Raw genomic sequence first — 9,799 nt, 5'->3', positions numbered from 1 at the left:
ACGCACTTTTAATATTCTAAATGTAGATATTTAAGAATAAAAAAACTAAAGTTTTTCAAATATATATTATTTATTTAAAATATGTACGTCTAAATTACTTAAAATGAAAAATATAAAAAGTTTTATTTGACATCACGTGTTAATTAAAAAAATAAACATTATAAACTAAAGTGGAATGATTTAACCGAGAAAAGGTAAATTATTAATGTTTACGACAAAATGAAGAAATAAATCCAAATGAAAAAAATCTAGATACAGAACCCGAATTAATGAATATTTAAATAAATTCAAATATATATTGATTTATTAATTTCAATAATAGAATTAGTTTTAAATTAACCTAATAAAAAAACTATACTATAAATAAAAATATGATATAATAATACGAAATATTCATAATGTAATAGAAAATTTATTTTTTTGTTCTAATCTTAAGAATTTTTCTTTAATTATCTCTGATTTTTATCTAATTCTCTATTTTTTTATACAAATTCGTATTATATAAAATGTGTGCTTTAATTTCTTAAAAAGGTTTTCTAATTAATAAATTTAATTTTTAAATAAAATAATATTTTAAATAAGTCTCCAATAATTTTTTGTCAAGACATGCGTTTCTTGTTAAAATATTAGAATATTAAATAAAATAGTTTATTAAAAAGCTTTTTTAAGATTTAGACTCTAGAATTAACCTAAAATATTGAACAACTATTTAAGTTATTATTCTAAATTCTAAAATATTGGCCAAAAGTATTAAATATATATTAAAAATAATCAACAAAAANGTTTTATAACAAGGAAATAGAAATTAAAACTGCTGGTGGACATAAAAAGCTAAGAAGCATAAACGGACGGGAAAAAGTAGTAGTAACAGAGAGCCAAACGGAACGGCGAGAGAGAAAATTGCAGTTTCATTCTGAATTGCAAAATTGTAAAATCCCCTGCCTTCTCTTCTGTGCCGCCGTAGCACGTAGCTAACGACGGCACGCAACGCTTCTCTGCCAATAACTCATGCTTGCTTAGCCCTTTCTCTTCTCCCACCATGACTACCGTCACCTCCGTTGAGCTCAATTATCTCGTCTTTCGCTACCTTCAAGAATCAGGTACCTTTCTTCTATCTCCTACCTCCTACCTCTTTTCTTCTCTCTTTGTACCATGAAGTCCTCCTCCTTTTTTTGCCCCTTTTTGTTCCATGAGGTGCCAGGGTTTTAGAGCATTAGACGAATTTCGATTGTTTACGGTTTGAGCTTACTCAAGCGCTTACAATTGCTGTTACCACTAGATTAGGGTTTAACTACTGCACTGAAACCAAACCTTATATGGGGGGAATTTGGAGCTCCAATTATTATTGTTATATTTTAATATGTGCTTTTCTGTAAAACTTAGAAAGAGGAACCGAAATTGGTTAGATCTGTTGATGAAGTTGAATTTGGTGTTTGAGACTTAATCTTATAGTTCTGAAAGCACAGTTCAATTTATATTTTTGAACTATGACATCCTCTAGATTCTGATAGAGGTTTTATGAGGCTGATTCTATAATAATGTTACTATTATTTATGATTATTGTTGTTGTCACTGAGCAAGCAAAGGTTTTTCATCAATATTTTCTGAGATGTCCATACCATGAACCTTGTGTGTTGCAACGGCAGGTTTTACGCACTCGGCTTTTGCATTTGGATATGAGGCTAGTATTAACAAAAACCCGATTGATGGAAGTTTAGTACCACCCGGTGCTCTTGTTACATTTGTTCAGAAGGGGCTACAGTACTTGGAGATGGAAGCCAACATTAGTAATGTGAGTTTTTTCTTGGTTTGGTATTGTAGTTTACACTATCAGAATTGTTGTCATCTGTTTGAGTGGATTTCTTTTATGTTTTTAAGTTTTCTTTCATGTTACTCACAATTAGTCCGCCAGTGTGATGCAGATGTGGATGAAGATTTTTCACTCTTACAACCTATGGATCTCATCACAAAAGATGTGCACGAACTAAGGAAAATGATAAGTGAAAGAAGGAGGAAACAACAGAAGGATAGAAATAAGGAATCCGAAAAGGAACATGAAGGTGAGCGTAGGCGGGTCAGAGAAAAGGAAAGACGTGAAAGGGAGAAAGAATGCGAAAAGGATAGGGAGAAAGAAAGGCGTGAAAGGGAGAAAGAAAGCGAAAAGGATAGGGAGAGGGAAAGGCGTGAAAGGGAGAAAGAAAGCGAGAAGGATAGGGAGAGGGAAAGGCGTGAAAAGGAGAAAGAATTCGAAAAGGATAGAGAGAGGGAAAAGCGTGAAAAGGAGAAAGAATGGGAAAAGGATAAAGAAAAGGTAGAAACTCATAAAGACCGAGAACGGCCGCATGAAAATCACATTGGCAGAGAAATGGGTGCAGATCAAGTAGATAAGGTTACTATAAAACAAGAAGAGATTAGAGTATTTGGAGGTAATTATTTGCCCAGCAGAATTGATTTAACATTGTCTTAGATAAAAAATAAAAAAATTGTTCTCTGTTGCATGTTCAGCATTTCTTGTGAAGTAGGTGTGTTATTTTTATGCATACATCTCATAACCTTATGTTGGGTAAGGAAGAACGGATGAACATATTTTCTTGTAATATTGTCATTTGATCGCTGGTAACTGCAGAATGCTGGTGTAATAGCTGATGAGATTATAAATTTCAGTATAGTTTCACTAAACGCTTGTAGTTTGCTGCTGCTTATTCAATTTCAAATTTCAATAAATTATTGCTAGCTGAAGATGCCCAAGGTTAAGAATCTTCTCTTTCAGATCATGCCTTTTTGGCTTATGTCTTTAGTTCAACATCCTGATTATCTTTGGCATAATATTTTACATTTTATTTCCTTTGGGGATTTTTAAATGAAGTATCTTATATTTAGCTGCAACTGTTTGCCACACTAGATTTCCCCTGCTCCCGAACTTGTCCTTTCAAAGTGAGCAGAGAATGCAAATTGCAAACTAGTTTTCCCTTTCAATTATTATTCTTCCTTTATAGGAGTATTGGAGTAATGAAGTTTTCATTCACTGTAACAGGACCAGAACCAATGGATATTACTACAACATCAACATCTCCACCAGGTGAATTTTCTAGAACAGAAGTGACAATTTTGGAAGGGCATACTTCAGAGGTGAAGAATTTCATAAATGCTTTGTTTGTTTGAAAGCTTGTTTTCCTTACCTGTTTCTTCTGTTAGACTGACTGTTAATGGATTTGTTTACGATCAATTTAGGTGTGTGCTTGTGCATGGAGTCCTGCAGGATCTCTTTTAGCCTCAGGGTAAATGTCTTTTCCATGAGTGACTAATTTTCTTTCTGCATAAAATATGATCATGATGATGCAGTATGTATTATAGTTGATGTAAAAAATATTGCTCATTTTGCCTTTCCATTTCAAGACTCACAATTCCTTAATTCACTTCACTATTGACATTTTCAACTTCTAGTTCCGGGGATGCAACAGCTCGTATTTGGACACTGCCAGAGGGGAAATCCAAATCTACTTCGCAAAACGGCCCATTGAATGCGTTGGTGTTGAGGCATGTGACGGGTAAAACAAATGAAAGGAATAAAGATGTCACAACACTTGATTGGAATGTGAGTTTGATTACGTATTTTGATAATCTGATTTGAATCCAAGATGGGTAGTGGGCATTAGTAGCTACTTCAACCTCCCCTCTAGTTCCCTGCTTTCTTCCACATGCTATTTTATCATTTTCAAACCCGCAGCAACCTCTTTTCAACAGGGAAAGTTTATGAGGAAAATTGTGTCTTTCATTGTGGGTTTAATATGTTTCTCAGAGGTTTGTGTAGGTTTTGAAAAACACAAGGGAGCTATGTGAAAAATTAAGAAATATATGGAGCTTTACAATTTTCTTGCCAATTTTTTTCTTCCTGAGTTTAGTGTACATAATAGTTCAGGCATGATCATCCCCTGTGGCCTGCGGCACTTATTTTCATATGCTTAAGTATAATTCATGCAACTGAGATGTAAATTCACAAGTATTCTTTGCAGCATTTTTTTTTGTTTGGATAAGTATTCTTTGCAGTATTTAATCATAACTTTATATAAATCCTATCAAGATCTTGATCTTTCTTGTTTGACATGCAGTCAGATGGGACACTACTTGCTACTGGTTCATATGATGGGCAAGCAAGAATTTGGACTACTAATGGTGGGATGTCTTCCATACGAATACACTGCAATACTTCCTTTGAGATTCATATGATTAGATGGGGAGACGTCAAAGGCTTGATTTGTGTTTGAATTCGCTCTTTTGAGTATTGACTAAGACTATTTTGATTATGTGCCAATGTCTTTGACCAGGTGAATTGCGGAGTACATTAAGCAAACACAAGGGACCCATATTTTCTTTGAAATGGAATAAGAAAGGTGATTATATTCTTACTGGAAGTTGTGATAAGACTGCCATTGTATGGGATGTGAAAGCAGCGGAATGGAAACAACAATTTGACTTTCATTCAGGTATAAATGTTGAATATAACATGTTTAACAAAGGAGAATTGTCTAAATAGGGAGTTGAGGTAACCCTGACCCTGTTTATATTTTTAATTTTGGGATTGATATGTTGTTTAGGCCCAACACTTGATGTTGACTGGCGCAACAATGTGTCATTTGCGACAAGCTCTACTGACACCATGATATATGTTTGCAAGATTGGTGAAAATCGCCCTGTAAAAAGTTTTGCTGGCCATCAGGTTTGTATTGTGACCAAACTTCAAAAGAGTTTTAGTATACACCGATAGTTACAATCCGATGATTATACTATCCTAGAGGGAGTAGGATTCATCATGTACTTTATTGATAATCTATAGCAGGGTTAACTATATAGATTGGTTGGGTCACTTTCTGTTGGTGTTTTACGTGGTGACCACTGACCAAATGACCTTTCTGCAAATTTAGGGTGAAGTTAATTGTGTCAAATGGGATCCAACCGGGTCGTTGCTGGCCTCATGTTCCGATGATATCACTGCAAAGGTAATATTTATAACTGTTCTAATTGTTTGTTGCATAATGACATTTTCCACTGGTAGGATTTCGGAATAAAATGTTTACCTTATAGTACACTTATGAGACAAGTATGTCATTTTGCTGGAACATCTGGAAACTAATGTGTTTGTACTCTGATGTTTCTTGTTTTTGTAGATATGGAGTACAAAACACGATAAGTATCTTCATGATTTTCGAGAACATACCAAGGTAATGATTTGTTTTTATTATATTTCAATTTAAGATTTTATGTTAAGCTTCCATTTGACTTGAATGCTGTGCAGATTATTGAGAGAACTAGATAATTGTTTTGTAGGAGATATATACTATCAGATGGAGCCCCACTGGTACCGGTACAAATAACCCTAATAAAAAGTTGTTGTTGGCAAGGTATGTGTTCTTGCTAAAATTAAGTTTTTTTGCTCTTGATTTATTTGCAAGCCTTTCTTATTGATTTCCTGGAATTAGAATTTGTTTACTGTGTGTTTCCTAAGTCTTAGTTAGTGACCTCTGCGTGTGTTTGTTTGAAGTTGTGGTTGCTCCGAATGCCTTGTACCTGTACATTGCTAAGTGCTAACTGTGAATGATGTGTTACTGCTACATTTTTGCATGCTACTGATTCAAATTGATTTAATTCCTTTCATATCGCACTCTACTGTTAGTCAATGAATGTTTTATCTTTCTAGAGTTAAAATGCATTTCACTTAAGCTGGGTTCATTTTAAAACTATGTAGTCATCCTTTTTGTGCAGTGCGTCATTTGACACAACTGTAAAGCTATGGGATGTAGAACTTGGGAAACTTGTCTATAGCTTGAATGGACACAGGTAAAAACCTTTTTCTTTGCTTAATATATTTGGGTTATGTCAAGCCCGTTTCAAACATTGGTTTTAATTTTATAATATACACTTGGGATTTTTTCCCCCCTTAGAAAATTCTTCGGTCCTAGGAAAGGAGGTAGGTAGGTTGCTTCTACAAAAGTTCTAACCCATGATTTCAACTTGTTTCTATGGGTCTACAGGGATCGTGTATATTCCGTTGCATTCAGTCCCAATGGCGAGTATCTGGCCAGCGGCTCTCCCGACAAGTCTATGCACATATGGTCTTTGAAGGACGGCAAGATCGTTAAGACATACAATGGGAATGGAGGCATTTTTGAGGTGTGCTGGAATAAGGAGGGTGACAAGATCGCTGCATGTTTTGCAAGTAATACTGTCTGTGTGTTGGATTTCAGAATGTAAGAATCTCAGCAACACAAGTTGGCTTTGGCTAATTGATCAAATTCTTTGTTTCCCCCATCTTTAGATGGGGACTTGGAAGTGTAATTTGAAAGGGCTTGGTTTCCCGTGTTAACCATAGTTTAGTAATAACTCATGATCTGGGATCCTGTTGTAATTTGATGCCAAGTCTTTGTTAGATTAAGAAGTAACTCGTAGTCGTAGGGGTACATTCTTGAATACTTTGTATAGGTTTCGTTAGACAACCTCCTCTGTATAATCATGGCACTCGCCTGTATATTTGTTGAAAATATAATGCTACCAGCATCCCCCTACATTCCCCCCTCTGCGTAAACACTGCTATTTTATATCCCATTTATTGGTCCTTGCTATTTATCTGTTTGAAAGTACTATTGGTTTGTGACCAGAAGAAAAGAGAAAAACTTGAATCATTTATTGTTTTTTCCGTTTAAAATTTTTAATCATCTCCCGTTGATTGCTTTTTCTCCCTCGGTTTAAATATTAACCATTCAACTAGGTATCCTTTAAAAATAGTACAATATTCCGTCTTTTATTACAATAATTTAAAAAAAATTAAAATAAATACATCTAAAAATTATAAATTGATTTACTGTCTTTTTAAAATTAAATACACATTCAAAATATAAATTAGATAAAACTGTTTTAAAATTATAAAATAAATTTTAAACCATCTAATTATTAACTAAACTTGTACAAAATATTTAAAGAAGTCATCCTCGGCACACATGAAAAACCTCAGAGGCACACATCGAGAAGTCATCCTCCGCTGTGGAGAAGAAAATAATAACTAACTATAGAGTGCATAGGAAGTTAGAGAAATTTTAATTTTTAAAATTTAAATTAATTTTAATTATAAATGTGTATCCTACAAAATAGGAATATGTTTTAATTAAAAGATAATTAAATTTTCAAATATTAATGTTGACAAAACTTACTTATCCTGTTAAGTGTTATCCATTCATTCATTAGTTATGAGAATTATGATGTATTAATAATTAATTAATTAATAATTAATTAATATGATATAAAAGAAACACAAGTTTCACAAAACGAAGGAGACAACTTGGGTAGATGAAAAAAATGTTGTTCTCTTCAAGAATAATTATTGATCTTGGTGTGGGCTAGTATGTTATGTAGTCCATTCAAATATGGGCTAGAACTGACCCAAGTCTGTAAACCAGAGTAGGGTTTAGCTCCTTCGTCATTCAGTGCCAAAACCCCTATCTAGGTACCTAGTTGGACTTCCTTTCCACATAGCAAAGCCATGGCATGGCGCTGCGGATCGCTGTCGAGGTCGTTGATCTCCGCCACCAGAACCATACCAAGCCGTTCTTCTGTCCCTCGCATCCATCGCCCTTCTTCTTCTCCTTCTCTTCGCCGCCCCCTCTTCACCCTCCCTAGGTATGCTATCATTTCCTATTTCTTTTTCTTTCTTTTCATTTTTTTTTGTCAATTATTTTATTTTTCTTAATTCTTTTCAAATATTGATTTTGAAGGAATGTCGGAGCACTTGGATGTACGCAGTCGCTTATGCCGCTGCACAGCGTCAACGCCGCCGCTCGCTTCACTTCCCACATCTCCGTCGAATCGCGCGCTTGCTGTGAATTGTCTCAGGGTACTTATTACTCACTTCACTCTTATATCGCCATATATCTCGTGATTCAGCTCTTGCAGAAAGTGTTCATGTTTTTTTGCTCATGCGTTTTGCACTAGGTACTTGAATGGACCATATAGATTCGGCACCAATTGTGCATCACATGAATTTCTCCAAGTATAGGTGGTGATGGCTGATGCTGTGTGAAGCAGGAATCTTCTTTTTCATTTATTCATTTCTCTTTGGGAAAACTGTTTGTGACTTGTGACCTTGATGGATTCTTCGTTAGGCTGTGTTATAGTAACTAGTAACCCTGGGTTACATTTTAAGAAAATCATTTTTATCCACAATAAAGAAGGTTATCTATTCTAAAATCTACCATATACTTCTTTGTTTTTTTTTTGCTACGTATTAGATTTTTCATTAGATGATATTTTCGTGGTCCAGAACTCAAAACATATTGAAATTAAGTGGATTTGTAGTTAGTTGCTAGCTTGGATGGTACATTGTTTGAGCAAAATAATTCAAGTAAACTAATCTTCTAGTATATCTTGTTCTGTAACAAATTCTAGTTATGGTTTTGCTTGAATATGCTAGGAAGTGATTTCCATTTATAATGTTTAATGCACATTGGTTTCTGTTGATTTTGAGTAGTTTCACACTTATTTAAATGATTTGGTGATTAAGGCACTTATGATCTTACCTTCTATCGAAGTTGATAATGGTTCTTCATTGCTGCTTTCTAGTGTAGCACACTAGGCTTATTCTGACACTTAAACAAGGGTGCACTAGTTTCTCTTAGCAAAGGAGTAAATCAAAGGAAAGAACTCCTAAGAATATACCAAAATTACATACCTTCGCTTACTTTGAGATTCCTCACAATCGATACAGAACCAGTAGTTGATGCATACTTTGCTTGGTTCTTCAACTTAAAAGGCTTTATGGCGATCCCTATTTAAGATTGGGATTCAATAGTATTAGCTAGAGTGTACAGGTTTTATCTGAAGTCTGATGTAAGAACTGGGTATTGTTGCAGGGCTTCAATTTAGGACTCCAATTGTTGTAATATATTTTGCATATCATAGATCATTTGTAAGTTGTGAACCTCAGTAATAATTTGGCGCCTTAATAACGCTTCGGTGACACCAATTGCTCCATTAACCCGTTGCAGGGAACTGTAACTTCTTCTAGAAGCATTGTAGGAACTAATGTATTAATAGGCATTATTAATGTCTCTTAATTCATCGTTTTATTCATTAACTGAAAGGATTTGAGTTTAGATCTTATAAATTTCAAAATATTTTTTCATAAAAATATATGATGAGAAGTATTTTAAAAATAGAAATATTTATATTAAAAAAATTTTAACTCCCATTATATTTAGAATAGGCAATCGAATACATTTTTATTACATATATTTACCCCGGGGAATATTGTAAGTTGAAACTATTTGGGTCTTTTAAACAATAAAAATAAAGGTTATGTGAAACCGTCAACCTTAATTATAAGATTTTTATTCTATGTTTACCTAGTCTTTAGAAAGTTAAGAAGGTTTTGTCTTCTATGGTTTTGGCATCTTCACCTAAATAGGAATTTAAAGAAGTTCAGAAATTGTAATTTGACATTATCTAAAGTTTGTAATGTACGATCACTTCCATTCATTTTTTTTTTCTAAAAAAAATATATAGTGTTTTAATAATATCTATTTAATTGCTGTTTACCATAACTAATGGGATGTTTCTAATACAAGCAATAATTTTGGAGTCACAAAAATTTGTAAACACACTCCCAACTCCCATCGATCACTTCAGTTTTTTTACAAAATGTATGACTTATGCCTTATGAGCTTATGCCTTATGGTCTATCAAGATCCTTAAATTCTTTGCATCATTTGAAAAGATTGCCAGTTATGAATGCTTTGTTTACTGAAAATGTGCC

At 33.9% G+C, this 9,799-nt stretch overlaps 2 protein-coding genes across 2 annotated transcripts; both read left to right on the top strand.

Moving 5' to 3' along the window:
- Positions 1 to 832: 832 nt before the first annotated feature.
- LOC107487701 (WD40 repeat-containing protein HOS15) lies at positions 833 to 6,580 on the top strand. Its single transcript, XM_016108398.3, has 14 exons — positions 833 to 1,100; positions 1,647 to 1,792; positions 1,913 to 2,426; positions 3,035 to 3,129; positions 3,232 to 3,278; positions 3,445 to 3,595; positions 4,110 to 4,173; positions 4,326 to 4,484; positions 4,596 to 4,717; positions 4,923 to 4,997; positions 5,166 to 5,219; positions 5,326 to 5,399; positions 5,761 to 5,835; positions 6,030 to 6,580. The coding sequence occupies exons 1-14, from the start codon at positions 1,040 to 1,042 to the stop codon at positions 6,247 to 6,249; spliced, it is 1,857 nt and encodes a 618-aa protein (XP_015963884.1). The 5' UTR covers positions 833 to 1,039; the 3' UTR covers positions 6,250 to 6,580.
- Positions 6,581 to 7,458: 878 nt separating this feature from the next.
- LOC107487688 (uncharacterized) lies at positions 7,459 to 8,235 on the top strand. Its single transcript, XM_016108382.3, has 3 exons — positions 7,459 to 7,668; positions 7,764 to 7,882; positions 7,981 to 8,235. The coding sequence occupies exons 1-3, from the start codon at positions 7,532 to 7,534 to the stop codon at positions 7,986 to 7,988; spliced, it is 264 nt and encodes an 87-aa protein (XP_015963868.1). The 5' UTR covers positions 7,459 to 7,531; the 3' UTR covers positions 7,989 to 8,235.
- The last annotated feature ends 1,564 nt before the right edge of the window (positions 8,236 to 9,799 follow it).

Source organism: Arachis duranensis, chromosome 5, assembly GCF_000817695.3.
Source record: "Arachis duranensis cultivar V14167 chromosome 5, aradu.V14167.gnm2.J7QH, whole genome shotgun sequence".
Lineage (NCBI taxonomy): Eukaryota > Viridiplantae > Streptophyta > Magnoliopsida > Fabales > Fabaceae > Arachis > Arachis duranensis.
Note: the sequence above shows the minus strand (reverse complement) of the source record. Positions and strands in the feature narration are given on the sequence as shown.

Bases quoted from the DNA above. Each gene is read 5' to 3' on its own strand.
- LOC107487701 (XM_016108398.3), top strand. From the start codon at position 1,040: ATGACTACCGTCACCTCCGTTGAGCTCAATTATCTCGTCTTTCGCTAC. The intron at 3,596-4,109 runs GTGAGTTTGATT...TTTGACATGCAG, and splicing joins TCACAACACTTGATTGGAAT to TCAGATGGGACACTACTTGC. The intron at 5,220-5,325 runs GTAATGATTTGT...ATTGTTTTGTAG, and splicing joins ATTTTCGAGAACATACCAAG to GAGATATATACTATCAGATG.
- LOC107487688 (XM_016108382.3), top strand. From the start codon at position 7,532: ATGGCATGGCGCTGCGGATCGCTGTCGAGGTCGTTGATCTCCGCCACC. The intron at 7,669-7,763 runs GTATGCTATCAT...TTGATTTTGAAG, and splicing joins CCCCTCTTCACCCTCCCTAG to GAATGTCGGAGCACTTGGAT.